Below are 22,129 nucleotides of genomic sequence, written 5' to 3'. Positions count from 1 at the left end.
GTTTTAATTGCCAGGTGTTTGGTTTAGTAGCCAGTTTCTCAAGGTCGCTTCCACTGTGTGAACCCAGAGGAGAAACTAATGTAATTTCTAAGGAGCAGGATGCTTGTTCACCTGAAAATCCACACTGGCATTCGGGAGAATTCAGTTCACTTTCTGAAATCTCCACAAATTCTATGCATGAACAAGGGCCACTAAAGCAATATTATCGTGTCTCAGTTCTCAAGAAATAAAAATGATGTAACAACTCCTTCCTTTTTGCATTTTGTCTGACTTACTGAGGTGTTTTACATTCTCTTTTGGAAAATGTTAGCCTTAATCACAGGTTTACATAGTTTAGAGTATGGCACAGTAGGTGCCGCCTTAGTAGATGTTATCAGTTGCCGCCACTAAACAAAAAGTACTATAACTTTAACATAAAGTATGAATTCTCAAAAAAAGTCTATGTTTTGAAAATGAAGCTATCTCCACTTTTTTTTTTCTAAAATATGAGAGTATTTTTCTAAAACCCAGAAACAAATACAATCAGTTTGTTTCAGCAAAACTATTATCTTGGTCTGATAGTAATCATTCTGATATTCAAGTAACTAAGTAGCATATAAAATTATTGAAATTAATTCCTATTATTCACTTCACTTTAAAAAACAGAAGTCATACACAGATTTGACTATGTGTTAGTGAAATTTTGTTAGTGAAATTTTAAAAACAATTTGAAAATCATGCAATAAGTACCCTTTAGAATCATAGAATGGTTCGGGTTGGAAGGGACCTTAAAGACCATCTAGTTCCACACCCGTGCCATGGGCAGAGACACCTTCCACTAGACCAGGTTGCTCAAGGCCTCATCCAGCCTGGCCTTGAACACTTCCAGGGATGGGGCATCCACAGCTTCTCTGGGCAACCTGCTCCAGTGCTTTACCACCCTCTCTGTGAAGAACTCCCTGATATCTGATCTAAATCTCCGCACTTTCAATTCAAACCTGTTACCCCTTGTCCTGTCACTACAGGCCCTTGTAAAAAGTCCCCCCCTCCCAGATTCCTTGTAGCCTCTTCAGGCCCTGGAAGGTGCTATAACGTCTCCCCAGAGCCTTCTCTTCCCCAGGCTGAACAAGCCCAACTCTCTCATCCTGTCCCCATAGCAGAGGTGCCCCAGCCCTCTGAGCATCTTTGTGGCCTCCTCTGGACTCGCTCCAACCAGTCTATATCCTTCTGATGTTGGGAGCCCCAGAGCTGGATGCAGTACTGCAGGTAGGGTCTCACGAGAGCAGAGCAGAGGGGGAGAATCCCCTCCCTCGACCTGCTGGCCACACTTCTCCTGATACAGCCCAGGATACAGTTGGCTTTCTGGGCTGCCAGCGCACACTGCCGGCTCATGTTCAGCTTTTCATCCACCAGTACCTCGAAGTCCTTCTCAGGGCTGCTCTTGATCCATTCTCCACCCAGCCTGTACTTGGACTTAAACTGAGCTTATCCTCTGACTGAATGGTAATCAGCATCCTCTGCAATTGTAAAACAAAGGGAATACGAAAATTCTATGAACTGAGAAATGCACACCATTAGGACAGCATTAAAATTAAACAAACATGTCTTTGGGAAAACTGTTCAAGCTTTCCCCTATCTTTTCCTTTGATTTTGATCCTCTGTGCTTGGCATTGCTTAATTCTGCTTACCCATGAAGGACAATTAAAAGCAGGTAGGAAATCTGGAAAAATGTACACCTGTCACATCCCAGAGATGGTTAGGAGGAAAGGGCAATTTTTTTTTTTTTTTTCCCCAAAATCTTCAAAACCATTCATATACTACTGAGATTCTGATACACAGCATGCAGCTATCAGAATATGACTATCAAAGGATATTTATACCAGACCCAAAGTGTTGCTAGAAAACATCTAAATAGATCTCACAGCTCTATAAACACTGCAAAGCTTTACATTATTAAAGGGATGCATTAAGTTATTCTACTTTAGTTGGTGCATGAATCAAAGTGCTCGGTTCTATTTCTATTTGACATAGTTAAAATATTATTGCATTCACCCTTTCTAAAAACAGAATTTAAGTATAAAAGAGTTAACAATATCATATGGAAAGAGTCTATTTCAGAGTAAGAGACACATACCTTTATGAAGACTCTGTGTAGGTTAAATCTGAGACTTAAAAAAAAATACTTCAGTGAGTCAGTCCAGCATTCGTTTTCTGTAAAAGTTGAAACAAAAGCTTATCACAGAACACAACCTTATTTAACTCATATGGCAAAAACTGAAGAAAATACAGTGAAGATATTAACACTGAAATGATTCTGGGAGATGTTTTCATTCACAACTTTATTTTAGGAATACTCCGACCCTTTCATGAAGGCTGGAATTTTTGAATGTCAAATTTTTCAGGATGTAATGAAGCATTTGGAATCTAGTACTCCTGAATTACAAGAAAGATGGGACAAGTGTTTTCCCTCACAGTCCTGATTTATGAGGCGGATTGACTTATTCCTATAGCCAGAGCGTATGCATATGTGCTGGAGGAAGAGTGATGTGCAAGCTGGAGCTGACAAAGACCAGGGGGAGAAAGAGGAGAATTAAGGACTGTTCTCAATAGTGAGCTTTGTAGAAGAAGACGTCTCAGAGCCTGTGGAACAAGGCACCATGGATCAGGAGAGGAATTTGTTATTTTTGAAGAAAAACATATATCAAGTTGCTCTATTTACATGATTTTTTTGGGGGGGTCTAAGTTTCTGGTGGAGAATTCTTGAAACATCTATGTTGTGTTTATAAGTTATTTTAATGTAATTTGGTATAGACTACTTCTGGTTACCAGACTGAATATGAAGGAGACCTTATAGAGCTTTTGTTCAGCGCCATTTCTGTGCTACTGGGAAATGTGAAAATAGCACCAGGAGCTAGAAGGTGATCTTCGTAGGCTGTACCTACACAATGATTTGGCATGAATGGGGTTTCTATCACATCTATTCTGTAACTGAATGGACACCTACCTTTATTAGTCAGAAATTATTTGGGAATAAAAACCATTTTGGTCATCACTACAGACACTGATTCTATACACATTCCTCGACTGCTGCCATAATTTCTCCCTGTAGTAGCCAGTAGTTTAGAATCAATCTGTTTGCTTTCACTTCCTTACCAGGCAGAAGCAAGGAGCTGGGAGCTAGAAAGAATATAGGGACACCCTAGTGAAAAGCTGTGATGCACTGCCTTCAAATTCCCTACGGGCATAAATCCAGTTGAAAATTCTGTTATGGGTATCTGCTGTTACCATTTGCATTCTCTCTAGCGGATCAGAACACAGTGTAGCTGTCCTTTCTAGTATTCAAATTTATCTTGAGCTTTGAGAAAATGATCTTCCACAGTTGGATACCTGTAATTCAGGAAGTTTTACTGGCTTTCCTCCTCTCTCTCTTCTATTAGTTCATACTCAGAAACACGGGACTTGTGCATTATACTCAAAAAACCCTATGCTACTAACATTTGTTATCTTGGTTAAGGATTTTCTAACAGTACCATAAATGTATGGTGATAAAATAGAAATGTCTAGAGGATGTACACTACCGATACATTCAGTTTTAAAGTATCTATGCTACCTTTTTTCCTACGGAATGTTTGTGTAACTTCTCTCATGTTCTCCTTTCAAAACAATTCCTGACTTCTTTCTGTCTTCCCTTCTTCCCCCTTTCTTTTTTTTAGAAGGACAAAGCCCCCAGTCATCTCCTGCCATCATGTAACTTAAAATATCTCTTGGATTCATAAGATTTTATGGATGCCTGTAGATTATTTTGCATAATTTAAATGACACATGAATATTTCAGGTCTCATTTTAAACTGTGTGCAGTTTCAAGATACATAGGTCATAGCAAGGACAAAGTAGTTTTCTAGTAGTTTTCATCCAGCTAAGGATGAATAACTTGACAATAATGCAAATTTATATGCTGTGCATATGCATATGTGACAATTTTTGACAAGAAACTAATAGATAATTTGACTACCACTCTGAGTAAGACACAATGTTGAAAGTGAACTGATGTATAAATGTTGAGAACTCAACATTACGAAGTATTACACTTCATAAAAAAGACTTTTCAACAATAAATAAGGTGCTCCAACAAGGTGGAGGGCTAGTAGGGATCCTCTGTGCTTTCTTGGATCTGAAGGGTTTTGCCAGTACCTTTCCTAACAGCTCAATTCTGCTACCATATCGAAAATACGGTAGCATCCAAGAACTGGGATAGGCTGATTTATCTCAAAGCCATTTAAGACACCTATTTTGTCCTCCCTTAAATACCAGCAAACAACACCTCCTTCATTTAAATAATGGATTGTAATTTTGATTTCTGTTTATACTTCAATTATTTTCTAAATAAAGGGTCATTTTCTCTAGTTCACATAACCACTAAAATTTTTTGTAAATGAAAGAAATCTTTAAACTACCTAGTATTTCTAACTAGAAAAAACCATAGTCTGCCATATTTCTTAAGGAATTTTGTAAGTTATACACTCAGATTCTTAATTGTTACAATGTTTTTATCCTCTAAGACTGTGAATGATTACTTTTTTTCTTCCTACTTTGTTTCATAATTTGCTTACAACTTTTGTCAGTTTTCATTCCAAAGAAACAGGACTGGAAATAAAATGCTCAAAGAATATTTGAATCTTGTCTTGTATGAGTTAAATATGAGCAGCTAAACTATTTCTGATAGAGAAGAAAAAAGAAGCATTCTCAAAGTAATACATCATTCTTTTTGCTCAGTTTCACCCAGATTTTCTGAAGGACAGGGAAGCACCTTTAGAAAAAATGGGCTAGCCACTTGAGTAGTATAAATGCTTAACTGTTACTGAAACCAACAGAATAAACTGATATTTATCATCTCTTCAGCTGACCACAAGCTTGGGTCTATGGGATGTGACTTCGTTATGTACTCTGAAGAATTCCATATATGCCTGTCTTGGTGCCAAAAGTAATCTTGAAAGTATGGTACATTGTCCCAGGTGTTTAGAATTAGTAAATGATAGCCCTTCCATGCATTTATTTATTCACAGTTTGCAACTAAGAGAGAAGAAAGCTTGTCTTCTTTTTTCAACTAGGTTGCTCACTTTTGAAATAGCTATTGCAAATAATGAAAATGTTCTCACAGTGCCTGGTGAACTGAAACAAAAATAAATAGATCGAAACCACAAAGAAATTAAATACTTGTTTTCAGGAAAAGGGTAAATAACAGTATTTGTTCCATTGTAAAGTCTGAAAATAATATGTATGTTTACTCAAAGTAGTGACATTGTGACTTTTAGAAAACTCAAGTTGACCTAAAAAATGAAAGATACGTTCCCTGAGGTTATACGTGCTTGTGAAAGCCATACTCTTTAGAAAATTACATTATGAAGAAGCCTCATTAATGTAACTTTTCGCATTTTTAAGTTACCATCATATTTTTAGTTTAGAATGTAACACTGCCTGTCAAAATTTGAAATGTAAGCTGAAAAATTTTATGTAGAAGAAACTGCTACACAAAACTCTAAAAAAATCCATTAAAAAGCAAATATTTATCTATGCTGATAAACAACAGGAAAAAAGGATAGAGAAGGTATAAACTTGAAAAAACTTGCCCCAGATATGACAAGCTTTATCTGCATTCTCCTTTGCTGGAGATTGGAGGATGTATCAGGGAGGTATAAGTATACTCTTCCCTTGGCATTCACAACTGGCTGCACTTGGAGACATAGGCCTAGAGGAATTCTGCTTACAGTCAACTCTGCTGTTCTTCAATTCACTGGGCTTCTCTAATTCGTATTAGGGACACGTACCTGATTTTTAACCTGTAAGGCCTATAACCCTTTCTTATCGCCTATGCCAACCTACCCAATAAGGTAGATACTACCTGGAGACCCGCAGGGGGTAATGAAGAGTCATTATGTGTGGCATTCTTACAACAGGATTTTCTCCAGGCCTTTGAGTGTACATAAGCTGTGTAAAGACACTTTAATATAAAACAGATTTTCAACAAGACAACTCCTGCATGGCTACTCTGATGCAAAACTGTTATTGGCTACCTATGCAGGTCTAAGACAAAGATCAGTAATGTCAGCAGGCTCTGAAAGCAAAAGGTAGAAAACCCAGTGGGAAAAGAGCAGACACAGCAACTTGCAGGCTCAATATCCAAGTGTAAAATAAATAGTATTAAATCTGGCCTAATCAATTGTCAAGAAAGACTTTCTGAGGTGGTATACATCAGGGCCACTCTAGAGTGGCAGGAATGGATAACTGGCTTTGGAAAAATCGAATAGGTGTAAAATTTGGAAAAAAAAGGACCTGTTCTTGCAGAATTGTTGTAAACTTTCAGGAGCATGTTCTCAGGAGAAGTCATGTAGTTCAGCAGTTCACAAGTTCAACTTCTGAAGAAGAGAGTTGGAGCAAAAATCAGTGAGCTCAGTTATAATTGCAGAAGTTCCTGATTTTAGGGAAGGATAGTGTAAAAATCTTCATCACACACATTTCAGCCATACGCTCTGCTATACTGATTATCCAGTTTGCATGTCTTACGAAGAAGGCACTAGAAACATTGGTAAAAGAGCCTGTTGCACTATCGTGATCCTTAGAATGTGTTTGCACTGATGATCACTCTGATTTTGGTTTGGGAGTTGCTGTAACCTTTGAAAGCAAGAGTGTTGCTGGTGTGTGCATTCTGACCTGAGAGAGGTGTAACACAACCCTATTTTGTTCTGGTTTTGTTCTTGTGTGGAAATAGGTACCCAATGATATCCGTTAAGTTCTCAAAAAAACCCAAAGAGGAATGATGATGTGGACAGAGTCAGCTGGTTTCTCGGCCTCTTGAGGTTCCCAACTGAAACGCCTGGAGATTTGTTATTAGCAGCATGAGTCATAGAGAATGCAGTCGTAAGACTTCAGTATAAAGCCGAGTCTTAAGGTCTTCAAACATTTAGTCAGGGACGTTTCAGATGCCAAGTGGGGTTCATCTGTGATAGTTCATGTGAATTTTCCTTACTGCTTTAATTCCAGTTGCATTCTGCCAAGCATCTGTATTTGCAGCATGCATGACGCCTATTTTGGCTTCAAGACCAGAATGTTCCAGGCTGCATGTGAATGGCCATAGATTTGGAGACTTCTAAATTTGATTCTAGCTCTACCAACCATGTGGGGACCTTACATGGCATTTGTGTCAATATCTGCCAAAACCAAACTTAGGTGTTCTTACAAAGACAACAAAGTTATTTAGTTTGCAATGTTGTGCTTCCATTGAGGGCAAATAGATACCTTCCTTTGGCGGCAAGCAAGCAGTAAGCAGTCCTGATGGGAGAGGAGAGAAAAGCCTATAAAAGACAGCAGGGCTATATTGCCTTCAGCAAACACTATTGTTCAGGCAAACAGTACAATGCACAGTTATTAATAACTTTGGGTTGTGTGTGGTGTTTTTTTTTTTTTTTTTTAAGAGAGCTTGTGATTTTGAAGCAGATAAAACACACTATCAGCCCTTGCTTAGAATGACATGGAACTAATTTCTAGTTTTACTATTCAAAAGTGATGAAAAAACTTGCTTGAAAAAAGACTACGAGGAAATATTATCTTTAGCTTATCCCATAAGGTGGATGTGGCACAGTTAATAAACCAGTTACTTACAGCTGAATCAGGCATTTATTTCAGTGGGAGCTGCTGAAAGCAGTCCATTTTGAAAATGAGACTAATTTTTTTTTTCTTCTTTGATTGATTGATGTTGAACTGAAGATGTGCACTTTCCAATTTGTAAGAAGTATTAATTTCTCTGGCAGGCTACATTATCTCCCAAAATGTTCCTTTTACTTAGCAAGACTTAGCATAATTATGTAAATAATATATATACATACACATACACATATATTAATTTAATAGAATTGATCGACTTCTTGCCAATCATGGTCATGGGTTAAACTTACAATGCGTACTCTATCTCTTACAGTTTAGCTTGTGTCTTGTGTGAGCATTTTGGAAATATTTATTATCACTTAATTTCTGTCAACAAAGTGAGTTGTTTTTGGCTTAGTATCTTGTATACTTACTCAATAGAGTAAGCAATCCCAGAGTGCAGACCTGTAATTTTATGCAAGAGTTTACTCCTTTTGAATAATATTGTTCCACACAGCTTTATAATATAAAGGCACACAGGGATTTGTTTGTGCTTTGCAGTATTGCCAATCATTTTATATGCAACTGCTTTTACCATCCCTGTAAAGTACTTTTTAAAATCTTTTTAAAAACACTTTTTTTCTGAATGAATGTGCTTGCTAGTAGACTCATCCTACCTTGTCTGAAAGAAAATTTGAAGTTCTCTGGATGAGTGCTGTGCTGCAGTGTTAAGAATTATGACTACCATTTATTCTTTTTTAAGAGCTACAATACAGAAACCAGCTTAATATGATTTAGTATTGCTTCAGCTCTAATTAGTTGTACATACACAATGTCTTCTATTCCTCTATACTTTCTGGGTTTGACTGCTAAGAAATGAAGGAAAACCATCACCTGTACAAATTGAAGAAACCTCAAATAATGACAACTACTGTATTGGACTCACCATTTACATACCTATCGAAAAAGTGGATTGGTGTGCAATCTCATGATTTGTTACATTCCACAAAAATATGTTCAAAATTTACATGAAAGGTGGAGGCTTCTGTAGCACACACTAGAGCTTTTCCAATAATCAGATTTCCTGTATCTTAAGGAAAGAAACTAAAGATGATTGATCAGTTGCTGTAAGTCTTGCTGCATTGTTATTTATAAGTGATTTAGAGTAATATAAAGCAGCAATAACTTCCTTTCCAAATTTTTTTTTCCTTTTCTAGGCAGAAATATGAAACAAATCTATAGAAGAGATATTTTGTTCTTCTTTCTTTGAATACTATTTTTTTTTTTCCTGTCTATTGACCGGTTTACAATATTTCTGCTGGAAGTTTGTGTGCTGCTTTCCTTGGTTGTTCAATAAATCTGTTTTTCCCAGATGAACATTTTGGTCAAATTATCAACAACTCCGGAAATAACTTCATTGGTTTCAGTAAAGCTACGGCAATTGACACACATTAGGATCTCATGCTGCTCTTCAATAGAATAAAAGCACAAGAAAAAGCAGAGTATTTAAAACTAAATCCTGCCTGTTTACTTCAGGATCCAGTAAATCCCAGTAAATGTATCACTGTAGATTATACAGTTATATATTATAATTTTCCTTTCTTAAAAAAATCTCTGAAAATATTGCCTTACCTTACCTTTTGAGAACTGCATTGGCTATGTTTTCTCTTCTATCTACTACAGGTGTGTTACAGGCTTCTGTTCGTATATGATATTTTTCACAGTCTCTGAGCTGAGTAATTTGCTAAGACTGAGATATTATTTGCCCAGCAGTTGCTCCAGCGATAACTATTTTATGGTGTCAGGATTTCCAACTTTTATGCATTTTTCGTATTATTTACTGTTTAAGTTTCCATGTTTGGCACTGGTTTAGATGTTAACAACCTACCCCTAGATGCACAAAAATTTTATCCCTCATGGTATTTTCATTCTGTGTTGGATATTTGTTGCTATGGCATAAAAATATTACAAATAATATTTACAGGGATTGCCTAACAGCACATATAGACCAGGACACGTTTTTAAAAACAAACTTCAGTGCTAGTTCAAACTAGTTCTGGCTCTTTATTTTTTGTGTTTCATTAATGTCCTTTACATTTAAAGTCTCCTATGATTCAACTGCTTACCAATATACTCTGAAAGGCCTTTTCACTGATTATTGCATATTGCACTCTGAGGGTGTCATTTGGGGATAAATGGTCAAAACAGACCATCTGTGCCCTACAAATGAGTTTTTCAGCTGTGTACTTCCTCTTTACTTTACTGACTATGCCTTTAACTCATTAATCTTGCCACTATCAAAACCTGGGACTTCTCTATTTATCAGTCACAGTGTTTGTCAAGCAAACCTAGTATTAATGTCAAATAAGCCTGCATTGGGAAAACATTAAGTTCATCTTTCATAATTTAATAAGTGATTGATAGCTTGAAAAGACTGACATTACATAGAAGTATATAAAAAGAAAAAGCATGTGTTCGTGTTGTGGTTTAATCCCAGCCAGCAACCAAGTACAACACAGCTGCTTACTCACACCCCCCTCCCCCAGTGGAGGAGGGGAATCAGAGGAAAAGACAAGGAAGCTTGTGGGCTAAGGTAAGAACAATTTAATAATTGAACATAAATGAATAAAATAGGGAAACAAAATACTAACAATACTAATAACACTAACACTACTACTACTACGTAATGAAAAAAACTACCACTATTGATAATATTATATAATAAAAACAATGGAAAATAAAACAAATTATACAATTGCTCACCACTCACTGACCGATACCCAGCCAGGTCCCGAGAGTGAGAGTCAGAGCCAGAGAGCCAGAGCCCCAGAGCGATTGCAGCAGAGTCCAAGCGAGCCCCATGAGCGAGAGCACAAATGAGAAAACCAACCAACTAAAAACAGTGGTCCCCCACCCACCCCCAAGTGATATACGGAGCATGACATTTTATGGAATGAAATACCCCTTTGGTCAGTTTGGGTCAGCTGTCCAGACTGTGTCCCCTCCCCACTGCTTGTAGTGAAAAAGTTGGGAACACAGGTGCAGTATCAGCAGCTGAAAAAGTCCTTGAGTTGGTACCAACACTCCTTAGCACCAATGGAAAACACCAGTGGTATCAGTACTTTCTCAGGGCAAATCCCATACATAGCCTAATACTACCTACTGTGAAGAAAACTAGCTCTGTCCCAACTAAACCCAGCACAATTAGCTTTCTTTTTGGCTAGGTTTTGCCAGCTGGAAAAAAAATGCTTAAGAGAAATCCTGATTTGATAGGCAAGGGGTAAGTCTAACCTATGGAATAAGCAATGTTTGATATCCCGGTCTCTCAGTCGTGTATACAGGGATCTGGTGCCTCTATGTCAAGCAGAGCTATTAATGGAAAAGGTCATGGAATATGCATTGTGAGACTGTGACTGACAAATCAGTGAAAGCAGACAGACTAAAAGGAAAACTCTTAATTTACAGTTTTCGTACTTATATCCAACGAGTAATATTTATCTCTAAATACTGCAGCAATTCTGTTTGGCTTCACTGCTACAATGACTGTAAAGTTCTTTGGAAAGGTACAAAATCATTCTTCGCACCAATGACAAACTTCCTCTCTACAGCCAAGTACAGGACACATCTTCATTAGGCAATGGTATGAGCCTCAGGCTTCAAGCATGTTTTGCAAAAAAAGGTCAAAGGAAATATTTAACTGTTTACATTTCAAATTCTGATATTTAAGGTATTGAGTAGAATACCAATGACTCTGTGACCTTTTGGCAAAATTTTCAAACAGGCATTGCAAACTTTACTTTTTGGCATAAATGCCAGTTAGCAAGAGCATATAGGAGAAGGAAATCTTACTGGATGTCTGTCAAAACCAAATCAACATGTATTTAAGCAAACTAAGAACACATAAATACATAAATGATTAAACTGAAAGAGTTTTCTGCCATGCTGATTATTGAGAATACTCTTTTGAAGGTCAACATCACTCACATATAAGCAGTATAAGCTAGGTAGAATAGTACCCAGCTGAGTTGCCTCTATACGATAAAAACAAGGAAGCATATAGTTCTTGGGAGGAGAGGGGAAAAAGGGAATTAGTCAAATAGGAATAATATTTAAAGAATGCCCAATTTTAAAACGGAAGCTGCAAAAATTCTTTAGCCTGCCTCACTGTAGCTAAATGCAAAACTTTAAGAAAGCACTTCAGCTTTGTGAAATAAAGGCTTGCAGACATAACAATCTAAGGCAGGTTTTGGCTCTCATCCAAGCATTCGAGCGTGTGATTCAGTTTAACACTCAGTAATTCCACTGACTTCCTTTCTGGATCAGTAAGTACAAGCTAGACAGAAATGTGGAAATCTTGCTCTGGGCCTTCAAACCCTGAGGAGAAGAGCTGCTGGTAACACCTGGTGAGGCTTGAGGGCTGGTGTCTTAGGTTTCTGCAGGAAAATGGCTATGGAATCATAATGGATTCAGGCACCACAATAGCAAAGAAGCAACTTTTTAATGGTCGCTGCATCAAATGGTGTTCAGAAAAGAACTTAGCAGAGTGATAAAATACATTTCTTAGACAGATAGCACTAGTCTGTACAAGTTCAGGAAGGATTTAAGGCCCTTGCTTGATCCCTTGATAGGAAAATCCTACTTTCTGTCAATATTGGTAACACACAAATGAAATTACTCTCAAGGTGTGTTTAGAGGGCTGCACCTACAGGTAGCATCTGCCACAGAGTTTCTTACTGTCTCAGAGTGCATTAATGTGGTTCTCTCTTTTTATCTTTGAATTCTATCTCATCAGAATAAATACATTCTGACATTAATTCATATTCAGGGGGGGTTTGTGTTTGTTTGTTTCTTTCCCTTTTGTTGTTTCCTTTAAACCATCTAGAGGAACTTAGGAATGAAAAAGCAGAGAGATCCGGCAGTGAGCCTGCTCCTTTGGCTTGCAGTGTTTTCCAGCATTTACTCCATAAAAAGGCACTAAGAACATGTCTTTACTCTAGAACTTACTCATGATCCATGAAAATTTGATCTTAAAATTACTTATTTAAGGGCTCAATACTGAAACGTCTATCCAGTTCAGAAGTATTGTTTTCTTTATGGTCTCCATTCCTTTTTAGTCACTTCCATTACCTTATGAAATCTTTACTCTCCATGGCGTCCCTCTTGAAAAAAAGAGGAAGTTTCTTTTTTAACAAGACTAGGATACAAATGGGAAAACCATCTGATTTTCTTCCCAATCTTATAGATTCTGACACGAAAATTGTTCTCTATGCTTCTGAGTTCTCTATGCTTCTGAGCATAGAGAAGGAGCTCAAATGTTGTGCACAATACACAACCTTAAATATATGCAGCACTATAGCTGTGGAGCTTCATGGTGCTTTGACCACTTGAAAAGGATTGCTCTAGCACAAGAGGACAGAAAAATTAATGAGTGGAGCCAACAGAGAACAGCAGAACAAGAGCCACAGGATGAGATTTTGTTGGAGGAGGAGGAGGCAGAGTTCTTTGAAGGAGGCTATAATTATTGTGGCAAAGGAGACACCAGAGGAGAAGAATTGCAGAAACAATGCAAATGAATGGGTGTAAAGTTCAGCTCTGCATGGTGTAGGCAGTACCTGAACATGGATCTGAAAAAAAACCACTTTATACCTGAGATGTTGCTCAATAAAACTTTCAGGGACTAGAGAGAGCTGGATATGATGGGATATGATTTTAGAGGGAAATTTGCAGCAGTAACAAAAAAAAAAAAAAAGGAATATTTACAGCTCTGTTGCAAAAGAAGTCAAAGTGTTGAGGACACATACATGTAGAACAGAAGTAGAGACTGACTAAAATAGGATTAATAACATGTAAGAAGAGGTCTGTTGCACTGCAGAATGAAGATGAGAAATGGGCAGAAACAAAACATGTGGCAGCAAATAAGAGAATAGCAACATACATACAAAAAAGAGAGGGAAACCAAGAAGCCAAGGATGAACAAAAATGCAATACAGGTTGTTACAACAGATTTCATTGTATAGTGGTAGTGGGTTGACCCTGACTGGCAGCTGAGCTGCCACCTAGTCGCTTGCTCAGTCCACGCCCCAGTCAGACAGGAGAGAGAACTGCAAGGGTAAAAGTGAGAAAACCTCAGGGACTGAGATAAAGACTTTTTAACAAGTAAAAAGAAAAAGGGGAAAAAAAAACCCCTAAAACCAAGTGATGCAAAAGCAGTCATGCACCACCTCCCACAAGCAGACTGATGCCCAGCCAGTCTCCAAGCAATGGTTACCTTTGAAAAACTAGCCCCCTTCTTTTAATGCTGAGCATGATTTTATATGGTATGATGTATCGCTTGGCTCAGTTTGTGTCAGCTGTCCTGGCTATGTCGCATCTCAACCTCTTGTGCACCCCTCAGCCCACTTGCTGAGGGTGGTAGGGGAAAGCCTAGCGAGAAAAAGAGAAGGCCTTGCAAGCACAGTTCAACAGTTATCAACACTGTTTTGGTCACAGATGAAACATAGCACCATACCAGCTACTATGAAGAAAATTAACTCCACCCTGACCAGACCTAGTACAACAGTCTTGCAAAATAGAGGCTGAGAAAAGACTTCTGTCTACTTAGTTATCAAAGAGGGATGCCAATGCAGGAAAGGGTGGTTTTAGACTTGAGAATGCTATTGAAAGCTTATGCACACATAAAAATGTGGTGGTCAAGGTCTTGTAGGTGGATCTAAATTCTCTAACTAAGAATAAAAAAATATTGTTCAAAATAAGCAATAAAAAATAGTGGACCTTTGTAGGTAACACCAACTTGCACACGAACTAACCTTTCTTAATTATGTATATCACATCTCAAGGATTCACTGAGAAATTTATAAGCAAATCTTATATATATCATAGACATGTCATTTTAGCTCTCAGTCTTTCCTTCACATGCAACTTAAATATTGTAAAGAGCTGTGAATATTTTCTTTTGACTAAGTTATAGTTTCTGTAACAGCCAAAGCAGCAAAATCAGTAACTCGTTCTGCCTTGTTCAAGAGAAGTTTTGTCATTTGTTTATACATTTGCTTCTTTAAAGAGAGAACACTACTACTGTGGCTTAGATTTTACTTGGTTGTAACGGCTCTTAAAGTGCTTCATTTTAACTTAATTATAAAAAAACCCAGCATTCATTTTTCAAAGAGCTTATTGTGTATACAATGACTCTCAGTTGCATTTTGTAATAACATATATTCACTTACAAAGACTTTAATCACTAACCTAGAGTTGCAGGGCATGGTGACACAAGCTACAGATAAAAATATTTATGTATTTAAATATGAGCTGCTCCCTTGACCAAAGTTCAAACTTCCATAAAACGAGGGTAAGTATCAAAGTTGTAATGAAGACAGAGAGGAATTGTTCAATGATTAAACAGAGTAGGAACTGAAAAACTGACACTAGCCAAAGAAAACCTTTACATTACAACCAAGTGTGTTCATGGCAGGAGAATAAGCTTCCAAAACATCTAAGTGAGCTAACGTTCTTTATGTTGTTAAGTAATACTTTGGATGAAATAATTAGGAAAGCCAAGTAGAAAATGGCCCTGAATTGTTGAAAGGAACATTTTAGGTGTTCAGCTGGACGTTAAGAAGCTCTTTCTTTACAAACAAATGGAATACCATTTAGAATATGCATGTAGTATATTTTCTATATCTTTTACAGCCAGGACAAGTTTTCTATTATTTCTAAACCCTAAGTTTTTATTTTAAATTAGCAATGATTATTTCATTACAGCAAAATAATTACTGAATATATTTAAGAAAACCAAAGATCAAGACAGCTACATTAATTATTAAGAACACAATGTTCCATTTTCATCACAGTGAACAATTACTAAAAAAAAGGAAACCCTGGCCCATAATTCATTAGGTACTACAATGCACTATTATTCTTTTTGTTCTACAGTATAAACTTGACAATGCATTTGGAGTGGAACACCCTCTCAAATCACCCTTTTAAGGCCCCACAGTACTAATTATGACAAACAAACCTGACAAGTGCTTATGGACATGATATGTCTTTCATATTTTCATTTGTAGCCACCTCATCTCATTAGACAAAAAATGGCTTGTAAAATGATCAAAATGTTTACCTATTGGAGAAGATTTCTAAGACATTTTAAGTAATTTTGTTAAAACATGTTTTAAAAAAATTAAACATGGGATTAAAACGTATTTTCCTCAGCTGTATCTAACAAATCAGATTTTAAATTTATTTAAATCTACTTTCAATTTCCCCATAAGGCTACTTTTAAACTTGAATTATATTTAAAAAGACACACCACCACATAAAAAAACCCAAAAAAACCCCAACAAAACACAAAAAAACCCCAAAAACCCTAACACCAAAAAAACCCCAACCAACCAACACAAAACAAAACAAAACCCATCAAAGAACCCACCACAAACCCCAAAATGAGATCTTTTTTAGAGATTGGCAAATCAAATCAAAACAGTATGCATATTAAAAATAAAACCAAACCAAACCAAACCAAACAAACAAAACCCAAACGAACAGCATGACAAGTTTCAGATCAAACAATATTAACTGTGGAAGGGTTATAGTCTTTCTTTCATACTATAACAAAATGATTTAGCTCTTTTGACCATAGTCAAGCAGTTAATATTAATTACTTTTCCATTACATTCTTGTCTGTTTGGAAAAAATACAATTCAATATACTTATATATGTACACATGCTTAATATTTTTGTCTTAATATTCACATTTTTTCACTTTCCAGTATCAGGTTGAGCCTTGTTTACAGACATACTTTGGGTAACAGTAATATGGCATGTTCTATTCTGACATAGTTCAGAAGTTGAATGAGAAATTAGTTGCACTGGCTTTATTGTAATTTAGATTATAATTTTTATCATTCATTTACATACTTCTTATTAAACACGTTTTGGACACACACAGATGATAAAAAGGTCTGGCACTGCTTTCCGTTATTGTGTGTGGAAATCTATGTAGTGATTAGGTTATAATGCTGTTTCAGCTGTATCTGTGGGTTTTAGAAATAAAATAATTGCAACGTATTTAAAATGTTCACTATTTAAGAGAGTAACAAATATTTGTTAGAAATGCTCTTCAGAAGTTTCCTGTGACACATGTAAGTATTACTCTCCTGGATGCTTTAATAAGGTGGCTTTCAGCAAGTTAGCTGTAAACCTGACAATGTATGCATTGACTTCCTCTTTTGATATATTTACTAGCTCTTGTTTTATTATGTTTTCTGGTCCATTTTTAAATATTCATTTACAAGTTAGCATGTAAAGAAACCACTGCTAAATAAACATTCTTTGAGTCTGTTAATATAAAAGTGTAGTACATATGATAACAAATAGAACCTTGGACCAAAAGCAAAGTTGCAAATAATTAACCTAGCTCTGCGAAGGAACTGAATCAGCTTAAATCAAAGGGCATGTGACTTTGGAACAGAGCTTCCCAGGCTGTGCACAGTGAAATGTTTGCTGATGGTCACACATAGCTCACATCCTTGTTTCCCGTCGCCACACTCCACTGAAAGAATTCTTAAATGCATCACTTCCCATTATTAAGTATACATACACTATGTAAAGAAGTATAAATATATATCTAAATACTATATACAAAATTTATACACATAACTACAGCATTTCATGTATTCGATGCAGAGTTTCATATATATGCAACCACAATGTTGTAGGTAATGTTATTGTCATAGGTAATTCATAGAATTTGGGTGAAAAAAGGTAGCCAGGGGAAGGATGTCCAGGATGCAAAACAAAATAAAAAATTCTTAAATATTGTCCCTGCATTAAATCTCAGTCTGCGCTATAAACAGATAAATACACAGGGAGCCCAGGATGAGTTCAGATTTTTACCGTGAGTCTTCAGTATCTGATTTTCTACCAACAGTTTTATAAAATGATTATATATTCCTGCAAGCCACAAATCAGTTGTTCCTTCAATTTGCACGCAACAGGTAGTCTCCTCGTGATTGGATGGCCTGTCAAATTGCTTAATTAAGTCAGTACTAAAGTAAAATTCTGTGAAATAAGATTGCGAGAAGCTATTGTCTTGATTGTGTCTTTCAGAAAACACACCTGAAAAGTATTTGTCTGCAGTATCAGCTGTATCTTCTTCTGACCAGGCATTTCTTTTGGCTTTTAAAGAATGAGATGGGACTAATCATCCTCTTCCTATGGTAAATACAATGTCATTGTTAATTAGACAGTAAATATGAATGATTTATTTTTATTATTACAGCTGTTACTTGCCTCCAGTCTCTTTAGAGAGTGGATCCTGTCCTGCCATGATATGCAGTCCCCCATTGCTTCGTAGGTCATGGTCCCTTACTTTATTCTCGCTTTGACTAGGCTCAGTCTGGTAAAAAATGTATCTTGGCCCTAATCTCTGTGATAACCCTCAAGTTGTTGGAATTGTTGCATTTAAAGACCTCCAACAATTTCCACATGTCTTTGAAATGAAAAAAAACCCACCATACATGAGCATTTTTACATAGGTATGCTGAATTATGTATATGAGATACCTCCTTCCATTCTCACTCCGGTTTCCTGTCTTAGAAGATTGTCCCTGCACCTAGGGTCTACATGCCTCACTCGTCTTCTCCTTGTGCCCCTTCAGTCAAATCTCTTTGCAGAGGTCTGACATTTCTTCTCTCTCTCTCCCCCTGGCAAAATCATGGTAAATGATTCTTGTTATAATACCTCTGATTCCTCTGATTATTGTTATAAACCCCTTTTTTTCTCTTTTCTCAAAAAATCTTTTAATTTTTGAGCCTTCGGTCAAGGCTGAAATATTTAACAACTGCTTGTTTTAAACCAATTCACCAAAATAATTGGTCTGTCTTCCCCTACATTGTTGTATATTATTTATAGTACAGCAGTACTGAAAGACATTCAAAGTAAGGATCCAAGTGAGGACATGTTAAAACTGCAAGTCACATTCCAAAAATCTTCCAAGGAGAAGGAAATCTTCCTTCCACCCTTTAGTGGTTTACTTGGAGCAAAATCTTATCCATAGCAGGAGGAAGATTTTATACAGAAAAAAATTACACCTAAAATGACAAATAATATTTCTACAGGGCTTAAGGTAGAAATTTCACAGTAGCCAGGGGCCAGATTTTCAGTATAAGAGACTTTGAAATCTGTGGCTTTTTGGTATATTTTAAAAGACTTGTAGGTATTTTACATTAAGTAGTTGAACCTTTCTCTTGCATTATGTTCTATAAAACTGGCCTTTTAAAAAACACCTTGTTTTTTAACACAAACCTGACTGATGTACAGGCTTATGTATCTATATGATTTTATGATTTGTCAAATACACTTGCTCCACACGTTTACCATGTGTATATATACATGTAAACAATGTATCTATAGCATCTTAATAATCTCTGCCTCTTTTTCCAGCATAAACATTGTGTATACCTACTGTTTAGCCTTAACGGTCGCTGGTTTTCTTCTTTGTAGTGCTTATGTACCCAAGACAGCAGCAGGTCATTGCAAGTGGGCAGAAGTTATGAAAGATTTGGAGCAGATCAAGACATCCAAAGTAAGTTCATTAAAAAGTCAGCATTTCATAATTAAGTATTTAGCACTGTATTCAGCTAAGAAGTGTCAGTGATGGGGAGCAGGAAAAGGGATGTTGTTTATGTAATGCTGTTTCATGGGTGGAAGCAAAGGAATTGAAGGTTAAAGGGAATTGCAGTTGACCAAATACTCCGGACACTAGAATTAAATGTTATTTTCTTTCTCACTTTTTTTTAAGAAAAGGGGCAGAGGGATTGGAAGTTCACTGCTTTGGAGAAAGTATTGTAGGACTTGATTCTGATGAGTCCTCCTCACAGGGAAGCCCATCCTGCAGGTTACTAGGTGACTTTAAGATCCCTTGACTCGCTGGCTCCCAGTACCTGGATGGATTTGGCTTTGAACTTGGAGCTAATCCATATCTTGCAGAGTTAGCTTTATTATGTCTAAATTTATTAGTTAATGTTCATAATTGTAACTCTCGCTTTCTTTTAGGATATTGATGTCAGTTTATATACTGCAAACACAGATGAGGATGTAAGTAAACTTAAAATTTGACCACAAGTGGTCGAATATAGCAGCTTCATTTCTTCATTAGCAACCTTCTCTTAAGGCAGCCTTGGTCTAATTTGAGGAAAGTTTCAGAAAGCAACTAATTTTTCTTGGAATGAAAAGATAAATTAGTTAAAGTACTTAAGTAAGCAGGTATTCATTATTTTTATTGAATCACCTGCAATGATAATTAATTAATTAAAAGGGATGATCCAAAAAAGATCTTATCAAGCAAATATTGCTAAAATGATGTTGGTATTCATTTTTAATTTGAGGGAGGAAAAAAGTGACAGAGTAAATACTTCTAAAGACAATTATTTAGCACTATGCATTGTTTAATGGGATAAAATACCGGAGAGTATGGCGAGTAACTGCCAGCATTTACTTGTCCATTTCTCTGCTTTTGCCATTCTTTATCTTACCAGCAATATCTAGGTACTTTCAAGGGTTTGGTTTTCTAATAGTTGTAGACTATAATTTATCCTGCAAGGGATGAATTATGTTAGTTTGTCAATATAATTCTTAATACAAGCATAGAAATCTATGTAAAATATGATAATCTTAAATGCAATTTCTAGAAATTCATTCCTGAAAAGACTGGATTCTGGAACTGGCTGGATTCATTGCTGTGGTAGCAGCCTGCTTCTGAGACACTGCTTTCCTGACAACCTAAACATTCACACAGGGACTGTGCCAAACGCAGACAATACATGAATCCTGTACATAAAGAGAAAGATTTCCTGGAAATGATGGACTGACTACCTCAGTGCAGAACAGCCTTAGCATGCACACAGAATGCAGCAATGTTGATGTATTCAATGGACCTGGCAAACCTGAGAAAGCAGTCTGATGTGTCTGTACAGTTAGCCTTGTACATGACAGAAAAAAAAAAGTCACAGAATATACACCTCCACATCCACACACACATCCTCTCCACTGAGCTGATCCAGAGAGGTTAATCCATTGTAATGGCTGATTTAATACCTGGCAAGGTCAGAAAGATTTTCTTGAAGTGGGACAGTCTGATAGGCAAGTCAGACAACCTGGGACTTATTCTTGGCTTTTTTGTTGACTTAGTGGAGAAATCAGTACTTCTGCTTCTTTTTCTTTAATTTGTGAAATACAGGTAACTTCTATCCCAAATATTTTCCTGTGTTCTTCACCCAGATTCATTTCACCTCATCTTCACAAACTGGCTGACCTTTATGTTGTTAGCTCTCACAGCCAATCTTTGCAGATATTTAAAAGTATTTGAACAGTAAGAAGAGATATCCAGTAAATGAAAATTGGCCACTTTGTGGCAAATTATATCCGATTCCTTTTTAACACAGAAGTATTACAACTTCATTTTTTTCAGATAGAATGCCAAGAACCTGTAATAAGATGCTTTTTCTTAGAGATGAAAGTGATTCTTCAAGAATGTCTTATCAAAAACTGTAGTAAAACACAGGATGTATTGAACATATGGAAAAATGGAAACGCAAGCTTAGAAAACAAGGTAGGTAACACCAACAGCTGGCTGAAAAAAGGCAAATCAAAAGTGTTTCTTCAGTAACAGAAATAACTCTTTTTTTTATATAGAAGGTGGAATGGTACAGATGAAAGCAAATACGATCCAGTTACCTGTACATAGAGCAATGAAAAAGCTACACATGCAACACTGAAAAAGCAGAATTCAGTGTATTTTAGAAATACACTTTCAGTATTCCTGTCAAAGCAAATACTTTTGACTGTACATGCATAAATATGTCAGGGTGTTTGAAAGTGTATGTGTAAATAACTGGTTTGTAAATTCAGTATCTGAAGTCAGGTATGCTCAGACACACTGAAAAGTATCCTAATTTTCAAAGGGACAGCCACTTGCATCTCTCACTGAAGTGCTGTACCTTTGAAAGCTGATCATACTCAGAAGCAAGCCAGGAGCTTCAGACCGTAAGTACCGTGGAAGCCTCCAGCGATGCTTTCTGTAGCCATTGACTGCAACGGATTTATTCACAAAACCAGGACAAACAAGGATTAGTTCTCCATCAGAAGAAATAGATCAGTATCCTGCTTTACTATTGCATTTTGTTTTTCAGTTGAATTCCACAACACCAGCAAAATGCAAAGAATGTGAAGAGTATGAAGAAAAAAACTTTACAGAATTTATACAGAGTTTTGTAAAGGTTATACAGAAGGAATGCAAACAGTGACCAAAAGACACAAGCTGGGAACCAAGATTCTTCCATGAATGTCCTCAGAGAAATTAGATTATTGCCAACGGTTAACTGGAAAGAACATCACTTACAATCCTACTTATATAGCATAGCATATAAACCAAGAATAATAAAATCCCTGTAATTCACAATGTATTCATAACTGAATACATACAAATGTTATTAATTATGAAATATAAATGAATGGA

The 22,129-nt window shown here is 36.6% G+C and overlaps 1 protein-coding gene across 1 annotated transcript in view; it reads left to right on the top strand.

Annotated features, from left to right (window-relative positions):
- IL15 (interleukin 15) overlaps positions 1–21,917 on the top strand; it is a 30,782-nt gene extending 8,865 nt beyond the window's left edge. Inside the window, exons 2-6 of the mRNA XM_010160249.1 lie at positions 17,722–17,831; positions 19,117–19,198; positions 19,669–19,710; positions 21,083–21,223; positions 21,804–21,917. Coding sequence (XP_010158551.1) covers positions 17,722–17,831; positions 19,117–19,198; positions 19,669–19,710; positions 21,083–21,223; positions 21,804–21,917 — 489 coding nt within the window. The remainder of the gene's footprint in view (positions 1–17,721; positions 17,832–19,116; positions 19,199–19,668; positions 19,711–21,082; positions 21,224–21,803) is intronic.
- Positions 21,918–22,129: the final 212 nt, after the last annotated feature.

Source organism: Eurypyga helias, unplaced genomic scaffold (genome assembly GCF_000690775.1).
Source record: "Eurypyga helias isolate BGI_N326 unplaced genomic scaffold, ASM69077v1 scaffold13271, whole genome shotgun sequence".
Classification (NCBI taxonomy): domain Eukaryota; kingdom Metazoa; phylum Chordata; class Aves; order Eurypygiformes; family Eurypygidae; genus Eurypyga; species Eurypyga helias.
This window is presented reverse-complemented; position numbering and strand designations above follow the sequence as displayed.